Source organism: Candoia aspera, chromosome 1, assembly GCF_035149785.1.
Source record: "Candoia aspera isolate rCanAsp1 chromosome 1, rCanAsp1.hap2, whole genome shotgun sequence".
NCBI classification, from domain to species: domain Eukaryota; kingdom Metazoa; phylum Chordata; class Lepidosauria; order Squamata; family Boidae; genus Candoia; species Candoia aspera.
In genome coordinates, this window is record NC_086153.1 from 122445275 (window position 1) to 122473185 (window position 27911).

The following is a 27911-nucleotide window of genomic DNA, read 5'->3' on the forward strand; positions in this document are numbered from 1 at the left end:
TTAGACTTGTGCCCAGAAACTTTAATGGAAGTAGTTACTGTTTAGCAAAACCAGATATAATATTAAAACATCTTATACATCATTCATCTTTTACCATTACTTCTTAACTTGAACCCTATTATGCACTATTGAACGATAAGCATTCTATCTCATTATTCTTGCCTTTTCTTGCTTTCTTCCTTGTTCCTACTCTCACTGTTATGCCAGTTCAATTAAATAATTCCTTTCCAGGGGAAATACAATTGATTCCTACATGATCACCTTCTAAGCAATAATCAAACTATGCATGTAAGTTTATGCTACCCTAGGGCCAAACTGTTCTGTTTGCTCTTCTGTTATTCATGGTACATATGTTTTTCTTCTTGGTAATGTAGTTTTATTGCTTCATCTTGGTTCTTTTGAGCAGAAAGACAGAAAAATAAAATATTCCAGTAATAATTCCAGTTTATATAATAATTAAATCATAAATTAAATCATAATTCCAGTTTTTATCACAACACCCACATGCACACCCAAAAAACTAACCTTCCCAAATTGGAACTACTTAAACTAATACAGAATAATCTGCAACAGAGTTTATTACTAAATATTGCTTCAGCAACTCATTTGCTAAAGCAATTTTTAAAATGTTACTTTTAAACCTTTTGTAATCTTTCCCAGAGGAATATCTAGAGGCTTAGATGGGCGGTGAAAGTGGCCACACCTCGTTGTGAAGTGTGACGCCAACTGTAGTAGAAGAGGAGCCTCCAAAGGAATAAGCCCTGATTAGTCTAAATGGAGATTTTCTCGGCCCTGCTAAAAATGCCACGATTAAGAGAATAAGAAGGATGCTAGCCTGGAATGCCTTAGAATATTCTGTATTGTCAAAGAAAAGCAATTCCTTTGTCCAAGGATTGATAGCATTGTGGTCAATACTAATTCTTGAGAATGACAGTAAAGGTTTAATATATAGCTCAAGAAAAAGAACCACTCTGCAGTTAGTAATTACATTAGAGTAGATTGAAAGACAGGCATGATAACCACTTCTTTGTATTATATTGACTATAAATAGCTTTTTCTTATAGGAAGAAAAAAAAACAGATAAAATATTGAAGTCTTCAATATAAAACATGTGTTCTGGAAAAGAAATCACAAAGTAATTGAAAGGAAAAATAAGGGTACTTGCCTTAAAGTCTGTCTATATATGAAGGTGTGTGGAGTTCCTTATGATAATTTGTAGGAAAGCGTATTTGGCAAGGCCTTTAACCAATTCACCTTGCAGAGAGTCCAAGATGTGAATTATCTTTAGTTGGATGAGGGGGACTCCAAATGATTGATAGTATGATACAAATGTCCTTAGAGGAACATCATAAATTCAGTGCTGCAAAGATATGTAAACTGATGGCATCTGAAATGCCAGAACTATAAACCAAGGCAAAATTGATGTAATCAGAGCACAAATGTCAAGACTGAACAATGATATTCTGGGAATTAGCAATAGAATGGAATAGATTGCTTTGCTTCAGAGGAACATCAGATCTTCAAAGTACTCAGATACAACCCCCAAAAATAATAGAATGATCTCAGTTTGGGTCTAAAGTTCAATTTCAGTCAGCATTGCTTATTTTATTTATTTATTTATTTATTCAATTTCTATAGCTGCCCATCTCAGCAAGTGCCTCTGGGCCGCTTACAACAATAAAATCCATAAAACAGTTGAAGCAATTACAATTAAAACAATTAAAACACAAAATAAATATACATGGCTGCCAAGTAAGCAATGTATGGATGTTAATATAACTAAGAGATGGGGCCATTCCCACGTTCGGGGCCCCAGGCCCAGGCACATAACCAGGTCTTCACAGCCTTACAACAGGCCAATAGGGCTCTCTGATCTCTGAAGAGAGAATATTCCAGAGGGCAGGCACTACGGCAGAGAAGGCACGCCTTCTAGTCCCCGCCAACCAACATTCCTTGGCTGATAGGACCCGCAGCATACCCAACCTACCAGATCAAATTGGACAGGCAGAAACAACTGGGAGAAGACAGTCCCTTAGGTAACCCAGTCCCAAGCCATGAAGGGCTTTAAAGGTGACAATCAGCACCTTGAATTGCACCCGAAAGCACACCAGCAACCAATGCTGCTCATGTAGCAGTGGTGTTATGTGTGTTGAATATCTGACTCCATTTACTAACTGTGCAGCCACATTCTGCACCAGTTGAAGCTTCTGAATGCTGTTCAAGGGCAGCCCCATGTAGAGTGCATTGCAGTTATCCAGATGGGAGGTCATGAGGGCATGAGTGCCTGTGAGCAAGCTCTCTCGGTCCAGGAATTATGATGATATAAGTCCATGCTCCAACCACATGCAGGAGAAATGGAAGTTGACCATTTCTACTGTGACTTGCAATATCTTGCCAACAACCCCATCTCCCAAAAAAAAACCAGCCAGATGTCATACAAGTTATGGAAGACTGGAATGATACAGTTAGACATAAAATAGCAACTGGAGTAATGAAAATTTGGTCTTGGTGTGTAAACTGAAGCAAGAGATATATTAACAGAATTCTGCCAAGAAAATCCAGTTTATAGCAAAAAGTTGCAAGAGTTGATGAAATACATGCAGAACTGTTATCTTATGCAGTTATACAGTTAAAAGTGTAGCTTATGGTTTGCATGCAGGAATGAAAAGCAGTGACAGCAAAAGGACTAGAGAAAGATCAATTTATTTTCCACTGTCAAAAAATGACAGTTATAAAGAATGTTCGAACTACGAAACAGTTACATGTTAGCAAGATAATGCTTCAGACTTCAACAGTACAGATGTACATATTGGATTTAGAAAAGTCAGGAGCACCCAATATCACACTGACAAATTTGATAGATAATAGAAAATACATGCGAGTTTCAGTAGAAATGTCTGGTTTTGCTTTATTGATTATAGTAAGGCTTTTGATTGAATAGATGCTGAGCAATAGATCCCAACAAGCAGCACTTAAAAATATGGGTATACTAAGCCACTTCTACTTCACCTACTGAAGAATTGGTAATGATGGCCAGGAAGCAGCATTAGAATATAAAATGGAGCAACTAAATGGTTCAAAATTGGGAAAGGAGTGATGGACTATATACCATCATTTTATTTCTTTAACTTATAAGCAGAATATATTATCAGAAATGCTGGACTTGAAGAAATAGAAACTGGAATCAAAATTGTTGGAACAAACATCAACAAGCTCAAATATGCTGATATGCCACTTTGATTCTTGGAAGCAAGGAAGACTTAAGGAATCTCTTGTTGAAAGTGAAAAAAAGTGCAAAAGTTAGTCTGCTTTATTTTCCTAGGCTCAAAAATTCACAGGGATGGTGACTGTAGCCATAAAACAAAGAAGCATCTGCTACTTGGGAGAAAGACTGTGACAGATCTAGATAAAAAATTAAATGCAGAGCCATCACACTGCAAGAAAGATACACATGTCAAGACTATGGCAGTAAAATACTCCTAGGAAAGCTAAACCATTAGGAAGATTATACAAGGATGGCTTTGGCTTTTAATTGTAGTGCTGCCAAAATTGCTGGGGATATTTTGGACCTTAAGAAAACCAAATCATTCAATATTAGATGAAGTAAAGCTAGACCTTTTAAGGAAACACTAATGAAGAAGCTAAAGTTAATTTTGAACACATAGTGCAAAAGCAAAAGTCACTGTGGGAGATCCTGATGACTGGAAAAGCCAAAGGCAATTGAAAAAGAGGTGGACACCAAATATGGCAGCTAGATGCTGTCACTGATGACACATGCACAAGCTTATAAAGACTTAAAAAAGCAATTCTAGTGAAATGATGATTATCCAGTCATAAAGAATTACAAGTGACTGAAGAACAACACACCTGGAAGGAAGGGAAGGATGTCTATTTTTACATGTTTCTTGTGCAATTAAATTGGTCAGTAAATTTGACTATCTGGGGCTTGAGCACATTAATTATACTTATTCAAAAGGAATCAGTTGTGCTGCCAAACATTCTCTTCCACCAAATTTCTGCTCCAACTTTACAGCTGTTTAAAAACCCAGACTTCCTAGACTGAATTGTCTTTCCTCATACTATATTCTAGAACAGACAGCAAGGAAATGGCAGAAATGCACTCCTCTGCTAATATCTGCAGGAAATCCATTCAAATCAAGTGAATCCACTGCTTGAAGGTGCTAAACAAGGCTTACCTAGAGGAGTAGATGCATGTCTTTTGGTTTCTTCTGGCAATTGTGGGCTAGCAGCCTACATGAGATCCCAGTCAATAGTCCTCAAAGAATGGGCTAGAAAGCGAAAAGAAGGTCTTGCTCTATATAGAGTCAGCCACCTTCTGTTGAAGCAGAAGATGAACATGAAATTGCAGGGAAGAATACTCTCTATAGATTATTCTTTTTTTTTCCTGAATAGAGAATACAATCTATGTATATTGGAATAGTAACTTTGCAAAATCAATTTTCGTAGGCAATTTGCCTCAGTTTGAATAAGAGCACAGATTAAACTCTGTAAAATAAAAATCAGGCCAACAGATACTCCATGCCTCAGAGACACTATACCAGCATAATTCTGTCCTCTAGATTACAGATCTGGTAGGACATGATAAGCCATTGTATGCAAATCCCAGGAATATACAATTAGTTAAAAAGAACTGGATTATTTTAATTATTTTAAAAATAATAATGGAGCTGTAATAATGATAGCTGAAATTTAAAGTACTAGGTAAAGCGTTAGATGAGAGAGAATTTTCATCAGGATCGTAAAACAAAAGAAACATATTACCTTTCCTCTCAAGCTGCAAACCTGATGAAAATTGTCTCTGATATCAAATACTGTTAGTTTTAGGGGAAAAGCCCCTACTGGAACCAAAAAAAGTTCTTTTTCTGTAAGGTAGCAATGGGAAATCTGGTCTATGAGCTTTCAAACAAGGCTGGCCGGCTGGCTGGCCGGCCGGCCTTCCTTCCTCCTTTTCTTTTCTTTTTAAAATGTATTTTATTTAAACAAATTTTACAGAAACTTAAAGAAATAGAAAAAGAAATATATCAAAAGCTACACAAACAAAAAAAAAGCCTACCTCCTCATACCCTTAACTCTTGGATATTATCCTTGTTGATGTTAACAACCATATTCCTAACTGACATTTCTAATAACTCACTTAGTGCCCACTTATGCTGCAATATAATCACCTTGTATGAAAATAATTATGAAATTATTTGATCTGTTTATCTAGATTTTAATCTATACTGCTTCCAAATTATTTGCAATAGCTCTGGAGCTTTGAATTATCATTTTGAGTGATCCTATTACAGAAGACAGTGTTGAAGTCATCTGTGGCACAATAGGATGAGCCTGAGGGTGAAGTATTTCATAACAAGCTCAGAAGAGCATCTTTTATGGCATCCCAGGTGACCTAAGGAATTAAACATCTGAATGTTTGTTAGTTTTCCATCATCCGGAGTCTTCCAAATATGTTGAGATTGCACGGTTAAAATTCCATAACATCATGGGCTTCAGCTAAGAATTCTAGGAATTGCAATATCATCATACTTGGAAGGCAGTGGGGAGACTGATGCTACTATATAATCAGGATAATTCTAGCTATTCTCCCTTTTTATAAATTGCTAATGACCAATCTGAGACAGTTAATCTTGTTATTTGTTAAATTGAGAACCGTCTTCATGCATGTTTGATGTTTACAATAAACATGTGGTAGGGCACATCCAACATACATAGGTTTAGTAGGGCATATTAAAAAGAGCATTTATGTGTATTCAGTAGTTCTTTTTAAAGATCTTTTTAAAATGTTCTATTCAGTAGGATGGGGATAGAGCAGGACTGTGGACCCAGAAGAGAACCCTTCCTGTGTTTTTATTATGTGCATAAATCACACACTGAGCATTAAGATGCAGGTTTTATGCTGAAATAATAATAAAAAAATAAAGCTACATTTTCAGGAAAAAATGGAAAAATTAGAATACACAGAATTCATCCACTGGATGTATACAGCTTACTGAATTAAGGGCTACAACTTTCCAAAATTGGGGTAACAGCCCTCTCTTCCCACTCCCTGCCCCACAGTGAGGAAGTTGCCCCAGTGATAAACCACTGAACTGTGGGTAGCAGCTTCTCAGTAAAGTAACTTTAGGTTAATGCAGCGATTTAACTGAATGTAACCTACAGAAATGGATTAATATGAAATAAGTGCAGAATAAAGATAAAATAACATGAGTAGTGTTAGTAAAATTGACATGGATATTTACCTTTTCATGATGAACTACAAGTCTCTTGTTCTTCAATGAATAAAATGCACGGAATGATGGGAACAAAAGAAAGAAATCAGCAATTTAAAGTTAGACAAAAATGGTGTTATACATGAGAATGAGAAACACTATAGGCTCTGTTGCAACATGCAGAAAATTAATGTGGGTCAACAGATGAAAAAAATCATGACAAGTTATAAATTCTGGAGTCTTTACAAAGGTAAGCATGCTCAAGCTCACTGAAATTAATTGTCTTCAGCACTTTTAATACTGTGCTTGGTCATGGCCTGGAATATATATTTTACAAGCTGTAAAGTTTGAACGTCATTCAAAAGCTGTATTTGATGTGATGAGCCTTAAGCCTTGCTGAAAGAGTTTATGTATGTGAATCTGTCCATTTTTCCACATCATTTATCATTTAAGACTTCACATACTAAAATAAAAACAATATGTAGTATTATCATACAATACGCAGATACTTCCTTTTTATCAATTCAGATTATAATATATACATACTGTAGTTTAATTAGACCTGTACTGTATTTGAGTAATGGTATTTGAAATGGCACTCAGTCCAATGAAGTGAAAAAAAAAAGTTTGCATTGCAAATAATGGAATAGCAAAATCACACATACAACCAATAATGTGTGTATGTTAACGAATTTAAGGAACAAGTAGTTATTGGTTTATGACTTTTCAATGAGCTATTATCACAAAATATTTTCCCATCAATTTTTTTTACATATTTTATTAAGTGACTTACTTTCCCTATGGAGCCCCAATCTACTATTTAAAAATGTGTGTCTGAGTAAAACTGAGTATGCTTTCTTTAATAAAGCACTTCAATGAATGCAGGCATAATTTTTATGCAAGATTTAACAGGCATTTTAAACAATGATAATAAGCCAATCTAGTATATACTATAAAATACTGATATGATACTACTCATAATACAATGTCAAATACTGCAGAATCAAACATTGTCTTAAGCCCCTGGGCACTGATGATGTTACCTAGTTGGGTAATGAAACATCTGCAAGTGAACAACCAAGCTCAGATAGCATCAAGGACTCCACACTTTCTTAAGCATATAATAATCCTAGATTTTGTCTTTTTCCTCTAAACCCTATTAAACTATTCTTAAGATATAAATGAGCAAAATACCATAAAAATATACATACACATGAAGTTGTAGAGTGAAATATAGACAGAATACACACGCACAGACCTGGTATACGTCTTTCTGGTAACCAGTTGTCTAATATGTGATGGATAGCATTCTTTATTAAATCAAACAACAACGTTCAATTCTGAAAAAAGAAAAATATGACATTGTTGGCCTCATAAAAGAGGCCAACAACATGTCCTGATGATTTAGAAATATGTATTAAAAAACCAGTATTTGCAACCAGAACATAATCATGCTGTTGATGTAATGATTATTTTAAGATGTACTGTCTATTGCAACCCATGACTGTCACTTAGCCTGGGTGACATGCATATTTTTACAGATGCTGCAATTAAGCAAGGTGTGTTAGGTAAAAGATCATAAGAAATAATACAATCCCTCTTCAGCACATTTTCACTTGAAGTTGAGAAACAAAGATGAAAACCTTACTGAGGCCCAGCATGCTACATTCTTTCCTGAAAATCCTGTATTTTCAGAAAGATCATCTATTCTAAACCCTGCAAAGACTAAATGCTTGCAGATCTGAAATGGCATGGCTCTTTAGGATATGACTCCTAATTCTTCCCTTGCTGGCACATATGATCTTCTGCAACATATCATACCAAAATTTGTTCATTTCTTCATTTGTTCTCCTTCAATGAAAACTTTAAATTCATGCATGGCGAACATGTTTTCAGATTTTAATAGAAAAGACTGAACTACATCAACTGGTATGTTAACATGATCCACACAGGGGAATGGAAAATTCAGCAGATATATACATTTTTAATTACATTCAGTCATAGAAACATACATGAGGACTTTTTTGTTACTATCTTATAACACTGTTATAGGGAAAAGTGGTGTGTTTGAAAGGCCATGATAAGGCACTGGCTGTTATCCAAACATGATACTGTCATCCAGACATGACACTGACAACCTAATGTCACTAAAATAAATGAGATTTATAAGCTGGCATAGATATCACTAATAAAGCCACCATTAGTCAAGAGGTTCATGATAAAACAGGAAATCTATGAAAGCAAATCACATAATCTATGTTTTTGTAATTTCATATTTTCACTGGACCTGTTTCTCTGTATTCAGCTATACACTGTATTCTCCATATTTTTTTCTCAAGTTTCTCATTACTTTTGTTCACTTTTTTTTTTTTGAACACTAGGTATTCTTTTCCAAAATACAGAAATATTTCAATATGCTACAGGCAAATAAGGAGAGATGCCATACTGAATTATTTGCTAAATTCTACTACAATTTCAATATTTGCAAGAAACATATGCATTACTACCTTTGAATATCATACTGAACATTTCTTATGTTACTATCAAGTTCTTTTCCTTCTGATGTATGTTCCAGATACTCCATACTACAAAAATGGCTGACATATTTTGATCCCTTCCCATGCGAGGAAATAGCAGAAATTCCATATGACAGGCATCAGTTGCTTCATTTTATGTAATGGAAGCCTTATACCAAAGTTTGTTCATTTTCAGTTATAAACAGTATTATTCTTTGTTAAATATATAGTGGTACTATATATAGATACTAAGACAACTAAAATATGAATTCATAATAAAAGTAGAAGATTGACATATTCTTTTGCAAACATCTGTACATATAAACTGTAGATACAAAACTCTGCATAGTAAATTACAAGCAACTAAACCTGTTAAGGATTTAAAATTAACCCTTTGCTTGATTTTGACCTGCATCAGTCCTAGTAAAATGCTAAATTGATGTCTTATGCTTTCCTGAAACCTCTGTCTTCTGGGATCATGAAGATAGTTTTTCTATTTCTAACAGACCTACACCAACTGGTTGATGACTTCAGAAGTGAGCTCATATTCTCAAAGATATTCTTGGGAACTAATCCATGGAATTCTGTGTTGTCCTACTGAGATTAGTGGGAATGCTTTTATACTTAGAAGTTAAGGGTTAATCAATCTCTTTGTAAAATAGCTTAGTAACCAAACAGTGTCAGTTTTACATTCCAGTTGGACTGACAAGAACAGTATGTGGCAGAATTCGGGCAAAATTCTCAGGTTGGGCAAAAACATTTTCCATGGTAAAAATGTTAAAACTGCATCTCTTTACTTTCTTTAAAGAAACAGCCTCCAAGCAGGTTTTTCCAATACCAGGAAGATATGCGAACTCACCCTGAATTATAGCCAGCTATATAGATATGGCACTTTTTAGTATAATAAGTTGATTAGTGCTTTCAGAAACTAACCAGAAAAAAATCTAGATTCACATTAAATTTTTATCAACGTGAAGAGTAACAAGTCAGCCCTTAGAAAAAGTGAAATTAAGTGCACTGAAGTATAAAAGCAATGATGTTAGGAAGCCTTATTTTTTTCCCTCTTTTATTAAAATAGTTCAATTTTTTCACTCTTACAGTTTGAAATTAATTGATTCTAACCAACAAAATCGTGTAAGCATCATTTCATGAGACAAGTGATTCCTGTACCTTATAATCAAGTAATGAGAAATTGCATGGACAATTCCCACTTAGGAAAATGTTACTTCACAATATGAATTTATAACACACATGTATGTATGATATTATGCTAAGAGAGAAATTGTATGTGAATATTAACAAAAAAATTCCCCTCTCTTCCTAGAAAATTGTGGGGAGATTTGGCACTGTTTCCATGCTATTGACACTCTAAGGAAGCACAAGTGGGTGAACAAAGAGATGTATTAATAAGGCCATAAAGTATACAAAAAGAGATCTTAATAACAATATGAAATAAGAGGCACATTATAGACCAAAGTCATATGCATCAAATATATAAAATAAAATATATAAAATAAAATGACAAATTTATAGGAAACCACTTATTGATATAGTCTAGTGCATATTTAATCATTCTTCAGACGTCTCTAATTTGTTTTTCATTAGGAAACTCAACTCATATATTATAAATATTGGCAAAGAATAAATATTTAAATTTTCTTATTTTCAACACATATTTCATCTAGAAAGATGTAGGATATTAATATAATATACAGAAGAAAAAATCTAAAAATTGTTATTTTTTCAGTTATGAAATACATAATGTAAAAATATAAATGGTATGAATGCATTGTATATGATTTCTAATGCAAACCTTTAAATAGTTGTGGATTTTTGTTTCACTTCAGAAAGTTATGTTTCTTTGTAATGCAGTAATTCTGTTGTTTTAAGTAGGATGAAGGTATTAGTACTAGTGGACAACACTCTTTCTTTTCAGGATCCAGCCTTGCACTGAAATGCAGTTCTCTTATATTCCTTTTACCCAGTAATACATTTTCCCCCCATATCTTTATTGGATTTTGACATGCTCAGAAAGGGATTTCATTAGCAATAGCCTTGTTCACATTCCTGTCAGCAAATTGCCAATAGTTAGCTTCAGCTAAAAAAAACAAACAAAACCCAGGACATGTCAATAAATAGAATGAGTTATCCCCAACAATCTTGGGGATAAAATAAAGAATGAATGAAGTCACAAATAATTGGTATGCATCTGTACAAATAAAACATGAGCTTTTTAAAATCACCTATGCAACTGCGTATCACCAGTTCACAATACATTTTTTAATATTGTCCTCCTTATCAGTAGAAACCAATAAAAACTCTGAAGATTCTGTTAAGCAAGATCCAAGATGTTTTTGTAAAATGAGAGGAGAAAGGGAGAGGAAAACAAACCTAAGACTTTGAACTATAAACTAGATTTTTGATACCTTGCTCTATACTGCCACTCCTGACGGGGACTTGTGGAAGCTGTCTCCCCCTACGGCTGCTGAAGAGCGTATCTGCTGGAGATGACTGCATGGGACTTCCTGGCTGGCGCATTCTGCAGGAAAAAATTAATATGACATAGAATGGTGTCATATACAACGAAATCAATGAGATATTACAAATACCACACACACACACACACACACGCACAAACACTCTCAAATAATTCAAATGAATAAATTGAAATCCAGGACATGTCAATAAATAGAATGAGTTATCCCCAACCATCCTGGGGATAAAAAAAAGAATAAATTAACTCACAAATAATTGGTATGTATCTGTACAAATAAAACATGAGCTAGTGTGTGTGTGTGTGTTTGTGTATTCAAATAAAGAAAAGAAAATAGAGATAAACTATCTTCCTATCTATATAGCCATAAGTTCTTAATATCTATTCCATTCAGAAAATTAGGGCTAGCATATCTAGGCTGCAAAAATCTAGAGTCCACTAGATAGAACTATAGATGATCCTTTCCTGCCATCTAATCGTTGCCAGATGTTTGTAGCCCAGATATGATAGATCAACAGAAAATAAAGTTTTGTCTGATAATACTATTTCAGAAAGATAATCATATACAGACACAATTTCTGGCCCAGAACCTGTGTGAAATCAATATGAAGTAAAATATTGGTTATGTTCAAATGTCTAGCCTACTCCATTCAGAACTAGGTGGACAACCATGGTTGGAATGGTATGTGCGTGTGAGTGAGAAAAATCAATCTGTTGCTGCTGTTGTTATATATCCCACCTTTATTCTGTACTACTCAAGGCAGTGTACAGGGCAGTGTCTCCTATTTACCCTACAGTAAACTTGGGACTTTCTGGCCCAAAGTCACCTGGATGGCTCTTGCACGTAAGGGAGCACTAGCATTTACAGTTTCCTGTTTCCACCTTAACCACTACACCGTATTAAGTCTGAACTTTGCCTATAAACAAATATTTATATATATGTGTGTGTAGGTAAATTTACAACACTACATGACTTTCCTTAGGATTCTTTCTTTGAAACTTAACTATTGTTCAGTATGTGAATTACCAATCTTACAACTTCAAAGATCTAATTCCAAAGATCTAACATAATTTCAATAAACTGTAAAGTCTTCTATTCAGTTTGAATCTTTAATACACTTTTTTCAGATGTATTATCAGTAAAAAGCTAACCATAGGATAATTTTATGGAATTAGTAATATTATTATATATAGGAAACCTGTTTTATAAACCAAGTGTTAGAGCATGTTCACACTTCACCAAGTGAAAAATTCCTGAGAATAGAATTCCAGGATATTCTTTCAGCTGTTATGTATCTCATCTCATTTCTACATTTCTCTTTTGAAATCATAGCTCTGTTAAAATCATTGACATCATTATCTTAATACTGCAATTCTCAGTGTCGGATTATTAGGAAACTGCACAAAAATACCACAGAGTATTTTAAGGATAGTAGAATGTATTACTGCAGGAGAAATTACAAAAAATAAAGTGATCATTTAAATAAGGCTAAATAAAGACCTATTTAAAGACCACCCAGAGTCATTATAATATGAGTTGGGTGGTAAAGAAATATGACAAATAAATAAATAATCAAAAACTATCATTTGCTTCTTCTGATGCATGAATCAAAATTATTTCCCCAAGATCCAGAATCATCCCTGACAGATCATTTACTGTTCTCTCTCTGTATGATATCCCTACAGTAACAAGAAACATAGAATTCTCTGCAGATTTCTCTCTGTATCTAGAATGAGGGAAATGCCTGATGCAAGAACATGCCCTTTGCTGAATTATCAGGTTTTAGCAGTGAAGTATTGCAGCACTCTGAAAGTTTTCATATGAATGCATTATGCAACAGAAAAATGGGAAGACAAAAGCAGATTTTAACTATGAGTTTGTTTGTAGATATCATGGGGGTGGGGCTGGTAAATAGAAACAGATTGCAATGCATGCCAGAATGAGTGAATGCACTGCATTCACTCAAGAAGGCTCACAATCACATTCACATCTGTGAGGCAGAAACAAATGTTGTGCAGAACATTTAATAGTAACCTAGTCAGAAGTAGAGAAGATGGCACCAACCTCCAGGTACTAGGTAGTGAATAGAGCATAATGGTCTAATACTAGAGTGCTGTCTTGACCTTGACTGAACATGTTGTTTTCCCGTAGTTATGACTGGCTGATCACGAATTCTTAGGGATGGAAGTCCCCTTCTAGAAACACCTGGCAGTAGCACCCTAAGACATTATGGCAAACATACATACATACATACATACATTACATAATCTAAATTGGTTCAATCATTAACTGCATATAAAGTGCTCTTTCTTCCTCTCTCATGCACACACCATCCCCATCAACTTCTATAGTTGTATCCATGGTTTTCACATTCAGTAAAATGCATCAGCTTTAAAAATCTCCTTATGAAAGATCACAAAACAAATGTATCACTCACTGATTGGTGTCGAGCCCCAGACCAAGGAAGCAAGAACCATACAGGTTTCAGTAAGGAAGCTTTAAAGCTAGTCTGGAGTAAATACAGAATTACAGAAACTGTAAGGGGAACTTCCCAGCCTCACTTATCATTAGCCACTGAAGATGAAATCCCTTTGAATACTCTGAAATGCTTCTTCCCTAATTCTTCCCCACTTGGCCTGAGTTGCTGTTTATGAGATAAGCTACTGTCTCTTGTTTATGTCTGTTTTCTCTTCCATTCCTTTCCCAGCCTCACCACAAACTCTCACAACTCCTAAGGGATCAGATCCAAAGTTGTCTTACACTTTCCCTTCAGATTTCAATTCTCTCAGAGTTAAAGATCTCAGAATAACATTTTTTTAATAAATGCTTTTTTATGGGGTTTTGCTACCAGCCTTGTATCAAAGTGAGGATCAATTATGCTTATAGAGAAAATACAGTATATCAAGCTCGATATTTTTTTTTCTACATTCAGTTATATTTATTTTTGCAGGAGTTATACTTGTCAGCTTTTGAGGCTGTCCAGGTCAGGAAACAGACTCCACAAGAAGACTAAACTAAACTTTATTGAGATTGTCTATATTAAGAAACTTGCAAGCCTGGTTGTGTTGTTCCTCTTTCCCTTTTATACTCCAGTGAGTACAAAAGGAGAAGCCAGCCTGAATCTCTTCCTAACACTATCTCCTTTCGGAGGATTCAGGGAACGCTTTTGCCCTTTTTGTTTTTGTAATAGCTTCTGAATATTTCCTTCAAAGCCATCTCTAGAATGTGATAAAGTATCATGGGCCTTCATGGATACAGTAGCTCAGCCTTTCCATATATTAACTGTTGATACTGTTTCTTACATTAGATTGTATGTTGGTACAATTCAAATAATCACAATGGTTCAACTATAGCAAAAAAACTACAACCACAATTAATATTAATAATGATAAGTCTGTATGGCATCAATACTTTCAAAGACTTGAAGCAAAAGGTTTCTGCTGTGCCTACTAGAGAATTAAGAAATTGAAGTCTAAGTCTTCTAAAGGACACCAGTTTGCAATAAGCTAAACCTGAAAATGAGCTTCTATCTCCTTCCTTCCTTCCTTCCTTCCTTCCTTTCTTTTTTGAAGATGACATACAGGTTTAATATATAAATTAGAAGAAATCATGCTTACACAATCTTTCTTTTAGTAATGTTTGCCAGGAAATCATGCTGCCCTAAATTTTGCTACACCCACTGTGTGCTTTGAGTGTATACCCAGAACATTTGTGTGCTGTGCTGCTGTCAATACCATTTTACCATGCAAGTTTCTAAAGACTGCACTTGATGGCTCCTTTGGCTGAAATTCCAGCCCCACTCATCATCAATCATGTGAAAAGCCTCCTTCAACTGGCATGCTAGTTACTCCATATATGGCATTTTTTTTCTTTTTTCTTTCCCATTGTAGCTTCCATGGATCAAACTTATAAAAAATTCTTTGAAACTATGGCTTAACTGATTGACCAATTGGCCATTAGGTAACAGTAAAGAGATAAGTCTTTTATATCACTTCATTGGCATCTAGAGGTCATCAGGATTTGTGCATCACTAGAGAAGTGCTGCTGAAGAACTGAAGTTTGCCCTAACCTTAACCCTAACCCTATAGAAGCTGTGATTCCAGACTCTCTTATAACCAAAAGAAACCTGGGGTGTGGGGAGGTCAGGCACCAGATGAAAGAGGATGATCCCACAGAAATCAGTTGGAACCTCAAGTCTGCCAACATGGAACATGTAATTTAAGGCCACCTCCTCCATGTGCATCAATGTATCCTTCACTGCCTGCACTCAATGACCAGAGGTGGAACTAGAAGGAAAACATAACTTTCAGGGTGGAACACCTAAAGCTGTCCTCTTCAGCTTTGGGCTGTGGGCAGAAGAGAGATACAGGTGGTGGCACATGGATATATCCTCTGGAAATGATTAGTGGCCATCCTTATGTTGGGACAAGTGGCTGAATGGATTTGCCCAGAGTCAGAGAATACCTACTGAACTTAAATAAGTTTAGTTCTTGAGACCCAGATGGACTGCAGTCTAAAGAACTGAAGAAATTTGCTGATGATCTGACCAAACATATACCCATTGTCTTTGAAAACTCCTACAGAATGAAGTACTACATGATGAAAAGGCAAATATTTTTTCTAACTTCAAAAAAGGAAACAGGAGTCTCCTAGAAATTTGAGAATCACCCTTCAACGCAATGATTAATACAAGAGTTCTTAAGAAATTCTCCATGGATTTCTTAAGAACAAGTCTCATCAGACTAAATACATGTCATTTTCATCAAGGAATTTTCTTCTTAGATTGGGGAAATGCTGTGGTTATTATAAATCTTGATTTCAGCAAAATATTGGGCAAAGTATCTCACAATATTCTGATTAGCAAGTATTTTTGTATTTTGTTTTATTATTGTATCCCTTATTATTCGATTATGCTTTGTTTATATTTTAATTTTATCTTGCTGTATTGATAAGGTCGATTTGACTAATCAATAGCTGGCTTGAAAACCATATTCCCAAAGTACTCATCAACAGTTCCCCAAAGACCTGAGCAATGCCCCAAGTGGTTTGTTGTAGGGTTTTAAACATTTTCATTAACAGTTTGAATTATGAGATCAAGAAAATGCTTATCATATTTGCAGATCAAACAAAATGGCTATTACTTCAGAAGACAGAAACAACATTCAGAACAATATTGATAGGTCAGAGAAATGGATTGAAAGAGAAGAATTTAACAGAAACAAATACCAAGTTCTTCATTAGAAAACAGAAATCAAATCTACAGGTATAGTATGGAATGGAGTACAATAGCTTGGTAACAGTATCTGCAAAAAGGTTCTTGGAATAATAGCTGATCTGCTGAATGGAAGTCAGCAGAGGGATGTATCTATTAAAATTTTAGGCCACATCAACAGAAATATTATTTCCAAACTGTACATGCTGTAGAATCCATCCTACCTTTCTGTTTCTGATGCAGAGCCTTTTCTAGTCTGTTTTTGAGTGCTATATCTTTCCACCTTTCTGGAATGCCTGTGAAATGAGATGCCCCCCCCAAAAAAAATGAAAAAGGAAAGCAAGCAATCCAGAAAATATATCACAAAGATTTAGCATGATTTCTTGCAAAGGGAAGTATGAAAACCAGGTTTTATGAATGGCTAGTAATCTCATGGACTTTGATAAATACCATCCACACCCACATTATTTTAATAAACTGATTCAGTCTCTTTGGTATAGATAGTGCTAACACTTCAGACCAACTATTCCTCAAGCGCAAAGCAATTCTAAAATTGATTCCAGGAGAACTTCCATTACTGGTTAAAATCCAGCATTAAGGATCTGATATGGAAGTGAAATTCTCCTGGTTAAAATTTAAAAAGATGCTCTTGTATTATACTTGTATGCAATACAAAAGAAAAATAGCACAATATAATTAACGATGGTCAAAAAAACAATGCTAATAAATTTGGGCAGGTAAATGTGATTTCTCATCTTTCATTAATCTAAAACAACTACTGCAACTATACATTTATGTGCCACAGAAAAGACACATATATGCAGTAGCTGTGAGACCTATTATATACTTTGGCTATAGCTTATACAACTAAACAACAAGAATGTGTGAATATTACATTTGGATATTCAATTCAAATAGATTCAAGCCCATCTCATCACAACTCAGCTGTGACCTTACTATATTAAACTGTCAATATTTCATGCCCTATGGCTGTTTTTAAGAAAAGCTAAAATGTCAGAATCAGGAAAAAAAAAAAAATTGGGTGGCAGCTTTTGTTAAGCTTTCCGAAAGTATTGCATTTTTCTCTAACCACTGGTATTCAGAGCAACATTATTTTGTCATAACCCTAAAATGACAGCTGAGAACAAATTAGGTGAAAACATTTTTATTCTTAAAAAGAACCTAAGCCTGCAACCCACCATAAGCATGGTCTTGAGGAAAAATTAGAGGGGTTTGATCAAAGGAACATCATTTGAATTGAAATTTCCTACATGCATTCAAAAAGAGGCCTAAAATTCATTGATATAATTACAGGCCAACTATTAACTTTGGTTTTCATTCCACAGTCCAGTCCCAAGAGCCATAATGCTAGGTTTCAGAATCATGAAAATATCATATTTCTCTTCAGAATTTCAATGTAGCAAGCCAGAGTTCTTGGAATCCTGATTATTCTTTCCTTGAAGCTTCATACTGGGGTGACTGTATCCCTGTTACTGATTGCCTGATAGGCATGTTCCTCAAGTTGACATGTCCTCACTCTCACCTCCATTTTCTGTTACATTTCCTTGGTCTACTTCATGTCTTTGGTCTGAACTTTTTAATGAAATTTTTGCTTTTTGGACATGCTTATGGTTTTTCATTCATGAATCCCTCCTCAGAAGAACTGTAGATATTGGTTAGCTGTATTATCTACTACACATTGTTTTCTATTTCTTTGGAAATCTGCAGTTCTTTTGGCAGTGTTAGTGACTTTCTCACTCCTTCTATTATACACTGTTAATAAAAGAGCATCTTGTATGTAATGGTTTTATTATTTTTTTTAATGGCAAAAAACTAAAAATAACTATTAGTCCATAAACTCTCAGCATCCTTTAAAGATATTGTCAAAGTTCAAAACTTATATAATCAGCTGACCTGATCAGAAATGGAATCCAATAAAAATTGAAGCTATTTAAGAGTCATTTGATGAAACACACACACACACATTTTCAAACAATGGAACATTCTTAAAGGGTGTATAAAATAACATTACAACATGTGACAGATCTAGGTTATAAACTATTTAAGATTTTAGTATTTAAATTCATGTATTATACATGTGGAGCTGCAAGACAATTTTAGCAAGGATACCTCTGTATTTCTTCTGGATTAGTACATAGGAAGTTTAAACTGTCTTGTTTTGGAATGCAAGACTCCGGCAGTGTTGTTCTTCGCAAATTTTGGAAACATGGAAGTGCAAGTTGAACAGAATGGATAGAAACAAATAGAAACAGAGAGATGGTCACATGCAGTGAAGATGGAGACATGCAGTCAAGATATTTATATGACTTAAGGGCATTCCAATATTACATCCAGCCACATTTCTATGGTCTCCTTTTCAGTGTTTCTTAAGGAGAAGGTTTTTTTAAAATGTGATGGAATAATTGTTACAAAAAAAAATGAAAAACAGTAATAAACACTAAAGACAAACTTATATTCTCAGCAGTAACACCTAAGAATATGCAGAAATAATTTGGAAAAGGCCATTTGGAATGCAGAGAGGCATGAATATAACACCTATATGCATTTCATTAAACATTGCAGAAAGGTGCTACATTCAGACTTGTATACATTCCAAATAAACTTTCCCAAATTATTTCTAAAACTTTACACAGCCTATTGACATCCCACCCTGTCCCTGTTGTGGAATGCTCTCTCTAAAAGCTGCACATGTGGCATCGACTTGAGTTTATTTTTGTGACTGGCTTTTAAAAATCTGTACATTTGTTCTACAGTATTCTTTTTTTTTTTTGCAGTGAAGAGCAAAGGTTGGCTTTCAATTTTCAAGGGTAGTACTGAGCGAAATTTTTGTTGTAATTATTCTAAGCTGAGATATATATTCTAGGCTGCACACAGACACCCCCACACATACACACTATAACAACAATGGAGCCCAAGGCTTCCATTGTAAATCAACAGCTGAAAAGAAAACATTCTTGGAGATTGGATTGATGTATGGATGTTTGCTTACTATAAATGTTCTTATAAGCAAATACTTTTCAACCGTTACAAAAATTCTGGTTGATCCACAATGGGATTATAGCATGTAAAAAAGGTTCTCATTCAATATCTAAGGAAAAACTAAGCTCCCTTTCTCGATTTAGTTGCTTAACTAGGGGCCCAAGTAGTATTTTTCTATCTGAGAGTCATAATCTGGCCAATGTCTGAACTGACGGGTTTTTAATTTTTGGTTTTGTTTTTAAACTCTGCCAAAGATACACTTAGCCTACTAACTTTATCTCTCTGTTTTTACTGCTCAAAAGCTAATTGAAATTATGATGCATCTAAAAAGGTTCACTTGGGCAGCACTAATAAACATTTCCCACAAAATAATTTTATCTGTAACAGAAATCCTGCCCATTTCTACATTAACCATTCTTTTTATAAGCCTTCTTAGGATGAAGAAAATAGTGTTTGACACTGGCATTGCCCATTTCAATACTTGCAATATTTTGATAATGAAAATATTCCAGGGATTAACTTAACTGGAGACTTCATTTTTTTCAATTTAGGTAGATATTATTTCCAGCCTCATGTGGCTCAAAGTGGTAGGTGGCAGTATTGCAATCGAAACTCTCCCCATGACCTGAGTTCGATTCCAGTGGAAGCTGGATTCTTGGGTAGCCAGCTCAGTCGACTCAGCCATCCCTTCTTCCGAGGTCGGTAAAATGAGTACCCAGCTTGCTGGGGAAGGTGACAACTGGGGAAGGCAATGGCAAACCGCCCTGCTCTATAGTCTGCCAAGAAAACGTTGCGAAAGCAGCGTCCCCCAAAGGGTTAGACATGACTCAGTGCTTGCACAGGGGACCTTTCACCTTTCACACCAGATATTATTTAAATATAATTTTATTAAATAATTGTGTATGATAAAAGAAACTGCCTTACTGATGTTTTATGGAGATTTAAAAGAAGGCTTATCACTTACTAAAATCAATAATGTTCAGAAATAGAGATGTATAATGAATAGATTTTCTGGGAATTATAATCTCAAATACATCTAGAGGGGATTAGGTCATCTAAGCCTCTTTATAGGAGTATACTATTAATCTGTTGGATTGTAGTCCTTGTTGGGTCCTTATTTTTTCTGTCATTCATTCATTCATTCATTCAATTATCTGGCTGCCTATCTCATATAATGATCCTAGGCAGCTCACAACAACTGGTAAAAACAAGAATAAAAACAAAATCTCACTTCACACCAGGTGCCAGACCAACCAAACTTTTGGCCTCCTCATCCTAGCTCAATGCTTGGGGGATTCAACTATACTGTATTTCTCCACTTTGGTGTAGAATGCAATGATGCAACAATCCATTAGGTATTAAATCCAAGGTTGGTCATGTAGATGTCCCTTTATTCAACAAGACTTCCCTTTGCTCTTCTTTACATATACCAGAAATCTGCTTCTGAGAATCCTTAAAGCATTTAGAGCACTTTTAGTGGGTTGCTGATGACAGAGTTATAAATGCCATCACCTATAATGAGGGCTACCAGATTTGGGCTGCAAAAATCTAGACAACTAATAATTTGCAGCAAAGAGATAAGAGAAAATAGTGCCTCTTTTCTGCTATTTAGTGATCACATGGATTTTTGCAGCCATAATTCTATTTAAAAGCCTGAAAGAGATATTCAGAATAGTTGAAAAGAATGATATCTGAATGTATAATTTGGCAGCCCAATTAAAAAGAGCATTTCACTTAAAAAACAAAAACAAGGGACTTAACATATGAAAAAATGTTTATAATCCAAGAATGATACAGCACTAAGATTCAAAGAATAAAACCATAATACAACAACAAACCAATAGATGATATTTACATATATCACATTTGTCCAATCAGCATATAAAGAGAAATCCAAAGCACTGGAATTTAGCAGTTGCCTTGCTCAGAATATCTGCCACCAAAATTTTAAAGAAAAAAATTGTATACATGCCATTACACAAAACAAGTCTCACAGTTGTGAACTGAACTATGAGCCATACAGACAATATATAGGGCACAATTCAGCCTGATGAAGTCTGATGAAGACTTAAACCACTGATTTCATTGAGGTTCAGCATGCCAGACTTTCCAGAGCTGTGGTCCCATATATTACAATGCAATCCCTGGGGATTTTTACACAGATAGACTGTAAATCTCAGTACTAAATGAGTTTATTCCCTAGTAAGTTGTCTTGCAGAGCAGTTTATGGCATCAATTTTATGTCTAATTACTGGGGAACAAACCACATAGAATTCAGTGGAACTTACTTTTGAGTAGACATGTATAAGACTTTTTTTGGTCAATGAATTATAAAGCACAAAATTAAAATATCAGTGTAGTGATACTCTTGCTATAAAATAGGGGGCAACTATTGTGAAGAATCCTAAGAGATTAGAGAAAGGAGCAAAATTTGTTCTACTACAGAGCTCAAATACCTGTTTTTTTCTGCTTTAGTCTCAAAGCCTAAGGGAAACATATTCCTCATCAACTAGGGATTCTGAATCCTTTACCACTCCTCTTCATCATATATGCTATCCCTCTTGCTCAAGGTCTTAAATCTGGATTTATTGAATCTACACTGATACATAGGAAGGCTTATATAAATCATGAGCACTTTCTCATTTTTATTTTTCCAGTAACAGCCAACTATGAGTTGAGTTCATCACAAAATAGGCTGTTCAGCATGTGACTGTACTGACTTCAAAGGTGCTTTATAATCATTGAATGAAGTTCAAGGATGACATCTCATATAGTGGAAAATCTGGGTTCCTGGAAATTGAAACTTTAAACACATGCTGTTCAAACTTGATGTGCGTGATTCAGCAAGCTACTTTTCAGCTAGGAGGAGCTGACTAGTACCTGTCATCCTCCGGAGATGCATGTTGGATATGAATCCGGGGACTAGTGGGTCTTCTCCTATCTAGTGAGGGGGACCATCTACTTCTGTTTGTTCATTGAACAAAATAGGAAGAAAAACAGAACATTTAGTGAACAACTTCAAAAAAAAAATTTTTTTAATTGCAAGAAAACTACAAAGTACCTCAAAAAAGTCAGTGTCTATTTTGTCTAAATAATGTTCAACCTATAGAAATTTAGCCTGAATTTATATCAAATTGAATTATTTAAATTGAATTTGCGAAGTGCTACATTTGCAAAGAGCTACCATTCGGCTTTATATGCTTGTCAACTAGCAATATTGGGCCAGGATTTAGTTTAGGAATTAGATAGAACTTGCTATCTGTTTTGGGCTCTGTTCCTAAGCATTTGATTCTCAGAAGATACAGTTCTGGCATGTTGGGGGCCACCCATTCCACCATCACAGACTCCAACCTTTTAATAATTCATTTTTCATATTATACAATAGGCGTGTGCATGCTTTGAAAAATAATCCAGAAGAGGGCAAGCACAAGCCTAGCATCTATTTAAAGCAGCAATGTCTTTTTCAGGCTTCCATTTGAAGCCTTCTTTAAGGAGGTGTTGCACTTATGCTTGCACACACATTCCAAAGCACCATTTCTGAATCCCTTTCAAAACATACAAAGCATTGTTACACAAGTATTTTTTTAATTAATAAGCCAATGATATCATTAAGGTGACTGATGGTCCAAACATCTGCATTTCAAGTATCTGTGCACTTCACAATAAAGCATTCTTATTAAAATTTAAATTAATAAATGTTAAAACACAAAGGGTATGTTACTGTTGACATTTCCTTATTTGGGGTAATCATAGGTTTTTTGCTTATTTAATCAAATGAATCTGTTGTTGGAGTGGTGGAATTTAAGCACCTTATTGCACAGCTTAATATACAAAATGGATCCTAAATAAAGTATTTTCCTTGTACGTCTCATAACATATTAAAACAAAATCTAAAATCCTTATCCTTATCCCGAATGTAGGAATTGCCTGAAGGTATATCAAATAATTTAAAATGTTGTTATTTGCTCTATGGTCATTCTGGGAATTACAAATCTTAGTTATTTTTCTTAGTTTTAGATAAACCTCTTCCATTTAACACTTAAGTACTAATGTGCAGATATATCTATAATATAAACATTTTCAGTAATTCTTGAATTGAGCTGGTTCCAGTCTTAATCATGCTTAGCCATTTGGTCACATTAGTCATGACTATTTTAAGTCCCACTGATTTCAGTAAATATACTCTGGATCCAATCCACTACATCAGCCAGTTAACATCAGTTTATTCTATTAACTTTGTGGAATGCAACCTACTTTCCTATTTATAACATCAAAAATTAAAGATGTATTTGACTGCTGCCATAGGTTAGGGAACAGAGAAGTAAAGAGATTGATTACAACCAGACAAACCTTTATTTAATCAGAATGTTTGGAACATTCTATGGAACTCAAGTGTTCATTTTTCATTCTTTCTCTTGCTCACCTTGATAGTCAAATTGTTGAGTGCTCTTCATTTAGAAAGCATTCATGAGAATGCATGACTGAATCCTGGAAAAACAGGGTTTTTATAGGAGTATAATATTCTGGGTGCTAAAGTTTACATGACCATCAGAGGGGTGTGTGTGTGTGTGTGTGTATACACATACACAGTTTTATACATAACATTTTTACTGTGATCATGTATCTTTTATATTCCATTCACAATCTTCTGAGCCTTTTCTCTTATCACTACCTCATTATTCCTGGATTTTTTTTTTCATATTAAACATGTTTTAAATATTCAGAGTATGCTACATTTAAAAAGTGAACTGGACTATTCTTTTTTTTTAAAAGCTATGTAACTGACTTTCACCAATGACAAATCTAGACTTAGCTAGTGTCAGGAAAATAGTGCAAAATTATTGTAAAATAACTGAAATATCTGTTCTGTTTGCAGTGTAAGATTTCAGCAAACAGCAAACTATCCACGTGTTAGTTGTCCTTTTTGAGGTACTTCCCAGTTCTGATCAGTTTTATGAAAAAAGCAAACTATTTCAGGGAAGTTAGCATTCCAGCATATTAATAAAAAAATTTCAAGATAACTTTAAAAGGCTGTTAATAAGCGTCAGGTTTTCCTGTAAGCCAAATGTTAAAGCTGTATAGGCACCAGTGCACTCAAAGCCCTTAATATGCTGATATTTTGTATAATAAAACAATAAAAATAGAAAGCAATCAATTGCAAACATGCATTATGTTTAAAAACATGATCTCACATAACATGTTTCAGTGCTGTGGAATGAACTGTACACAATTAATATGTAGGATGCCATGCACTGGACTAGTTTTCCAGATTGATTGTAAAAATGATAGCGCTCGTAATCAATCATACCGTTATGCACAACTATCATGTGCACTGCTACGTTAAAATACTGCATCCATTGTAAGAAATCACATTCAAACATAATATGCTGAACAATCAGAAGTTATCTTCTAAAGAAGCTGGAAATATTCTACAAATTTTGAGCTACCACAGAATTTTGAAATAAAAAAATAAAGTAAAAGTTTCAGAGTAGTGTCTTCATAACACCATACTGCAGAATAGGCTTTGGCTTTTCTCATGGTCTGGAATAATACTTGGGTAGAGCAGGAGCGTTATGGGATACACCAGAGCCCAGCCACCAAGATTCTAATTATAAGAACGGGTATACCTTATGTTATTTGGACTTCTACTCATGCCTTATTTTTCTTGTTCAGCTTCCAAGAAGACTGCTGCCTATCTGTCAACACAAAGATACAAATGGCACCCACTCTCCTGGGATTCTGGAAAGGCCTCTGTTCCCACGCCTGTGGTTAATGTGGGTGTAAGCTATTGGTCAGCCCCATCACATTGTTACTTTGTACTGTTCTAGCTATTTTAGTCTGGACTGCCTGTTTATGTGGGTTTTAATTGTTCTACTCTTTTTGTGGGTTTTGTAAGCTGCCCAGAGTCTTTTGGAGTGGGCAGCCATAGTAAATTAAATTACTCAATTCGGCTAAAGATTCACCTCCAAAGATTTGCTTAAGACAGTACTTCAACGGGCAGAATTGTAAGTGGGACTTAACAGAAGACACAGGCAGAATTCAAATAAAGTTGGGAAATCTCTGCTTTAGAATTGTAACATCTCCCTGGTTTATGGTCTGCTGGGATATTCTGAAACTATGGCATTGTGTTCTGGAACACGAGACATATCATGGATACAACTTCAAGGCAATGATGCTTAACTTGCTTCAATATGAGCTGAACCATATCTGCTACATTTGAAGGCCCCGCTGCTCATTCAGCTGGGTGGAATCTTGCATTTATGTTCCTAGATTCTCCCTTAATAGCACTACAGATGGGTGGCAAAATGTCTGGCTTAAGGGCCGTAGAGGCTGCCAGCTTGCAAAGGCACATTCGCACCACAAAAAAATGTTTACCCACTTTCTATAATCCTTACACCCTTTCCAATCTTGGTGGGAGCAACAACTCCTTCTCCCACCCCACCCCATGACCCTACTACAGATCTCTAGTTTCCCACAGCCATTAGTAAGCTTCCCAGAAGCAGCAGACAAATAACACTTTGCTCCACTTTGTCCAGCTGAATAATCCACACTAGTCATTAGGAAAAGGAGATGGAACACCTAGTAGCTCCATGGATCTAGCAGCAAGAAGCCAGTTATCTGCTCCCTGCCAGCCAGATGATCAGACTCATTAGCTGGCTCCAGGGGAATAGTGCCATGGCTGCAAAAACTATGATCAAGATCTGTTTCTTAATAAACGCTTACAGAATGCATGGAAAATAGTATTTGTATGAAAAAAAATGGATATACAGGATTATAGAAAATTTCCCATGCTTGATTGTACATATATGGGGATTGTGTAACAGACTCCTAGCTTTTAAGAGCATGTAAGCTTACTGAACTGGATGATTAGTACCGGTGACAGATGACATCTTGAATCAGCAGTACAAAATGACAATATTGCAAGTCAATTAAAATCACATAAAGTTCTTAGAATCTCATATATCAATCTCCAGTAACTCTTGTGCTTGCAGAAGATTGTTAGCCATTTTCTAACTGAGGCTTCTTTTCTTCTCACAAAAGTGCTTTAAAGGGTTTTGCGGGAGTGTACTTCTTCCAATTGCTTAGAGGACATTTGGTTAAAATGAAGGAAAGATACTCTTGCTCTGGTATCCTGGATTATGGGGTAGGGTCAACATAAAAGATTTGTTCAACTCAAATCTGGTCTTGCTTCTCCAGAAATGTTTACTACTAAATTTAAATTTTAAGTTGATTACATTTACTGCCTTTTTTGGATTATTTTATTTATTTATTTATTTATCACATTTCTTCACCACCCATCTCGACAAACAATTATGATGTTCTTATTTTTATGGTGGTGGTACAATCATTTTTATGAGAGTCAGTTTGGTCTAGTGGTTAAGGCAACGGGCTAGAAACCAGGAAACCGTGAGTTCTAGTCCCACCTTAGGCATGAAAGCCAGTTGGGTGACCTTGGACCGGTCACTCTCTCTCAGCCCAACCCACCTCACAGGGTTGCCGTTGTGGGGAAAATAGGAGGAGAAGGGAGTATTAGGTACATTCGCTGCCTTGAGTTATTTATAAAAATAATAAAGGCGGGATAGTAAATAAATAAATTAAATAAATAAAAATAAATATAGGCAAGTAATTTAATCCCACCCCATAAATGTTCATATTATTTCTGGAAAAACTTTCCTCCACTTTCCTCTTCAATGTGAGGATGCATTTATTTACTCATTGCTGTTGGTAAAAACATGCGTTCAGCACATTCAGCCAAGTGCTGGCTGCCATCTAAACTGACCAAGGCCATACATATACGGTAACAGGTGAGGCCTTTAATATGATGTCTTAATGGGAAGACAAGGCTCTCTGCCAGTGCCAAGATTTCAAACAAGTTTACAAGAGTGGAACTTTACTAAATGTGGATTCTGCATCTTAAAATCAATACAACTTTATATATTGTATGAAATTATATATGCAGTGTTGTAATCAGGCTACAAGAACTGGCTTAATGTTGCAGAATACCTTTCAGTCATAGTATTAGCTGATTCAGCTTGCCAGATGTCAAGCCAAAATCCCAAACACAGTTGAAGGATCAGTGCTGCTCCCAAAATATATTATGTGAAATAAATTGCTACTGTCAGCCCATGCAATTCTGCATAGTAGGCCTGTTTAAATTATATAAAACACTTCCTGAAATAAACATTTCTGTACAATTTTCCCCATGTTCATAGTTCCTGGCCCTCTAAAAGAGGCATGCCCTTGAATGAATTTATTCCCATTTGGATAAGCCTCCTTAACCCTAAAGCACTGGACAGACAATGGAAAGATGCTTACAAAATTATGGCCCAGTTCATGAGGTAAAATCACACTTCAGTAGTACAACAATATTTATAATTATTCAATTCAAGGAACTTATTCCCAGATATTTAAGATTAAATCGATACATGAATTCTAGCTACTACATATAAAATAACAC

General features: G+C 35.2%; 1 protein-coding gene across 6 annotated transcripts in view; it reads right to left on the reverse strand.

The window, feature by feature from the left end:
* The window catches only part of RIMS1 (regulating synaptic membrane exocytosis 1), a 279319-nt gene that overhangs the window by 57765 nt on the left and 193643 nt on the right, over nucleotides 1-27911 (reverse strand). For 3 of the 6 annotated variants that reach the window (XM_063313122.1, XM_063313140.1, XM_063313113.1), the window contains 2 exons: nucleotides 16678-16749; nucleotides 11173-11285 (listed from right to left, as the gene is read on the reverse strand). In XM_063313122.1, coding sequence (XP_063169192.1) covers nucleotides 11173-11285; nucleotides 16678-16749 — 185 coding nt within the window. Of the gene's footprint in view, nucleotides 1-6260; nucleotides 6291-7488; nucleotides 7574-11172; nucleotides 11286-16677; nucleotides 16750-22333; nucleotides 22418-27911 lie in introns of those variants that run through there. The other 3 variants (XM_063313105.1, XM_063313098.1, XM_063313131.1) reach the window with 2 other exon arrangements.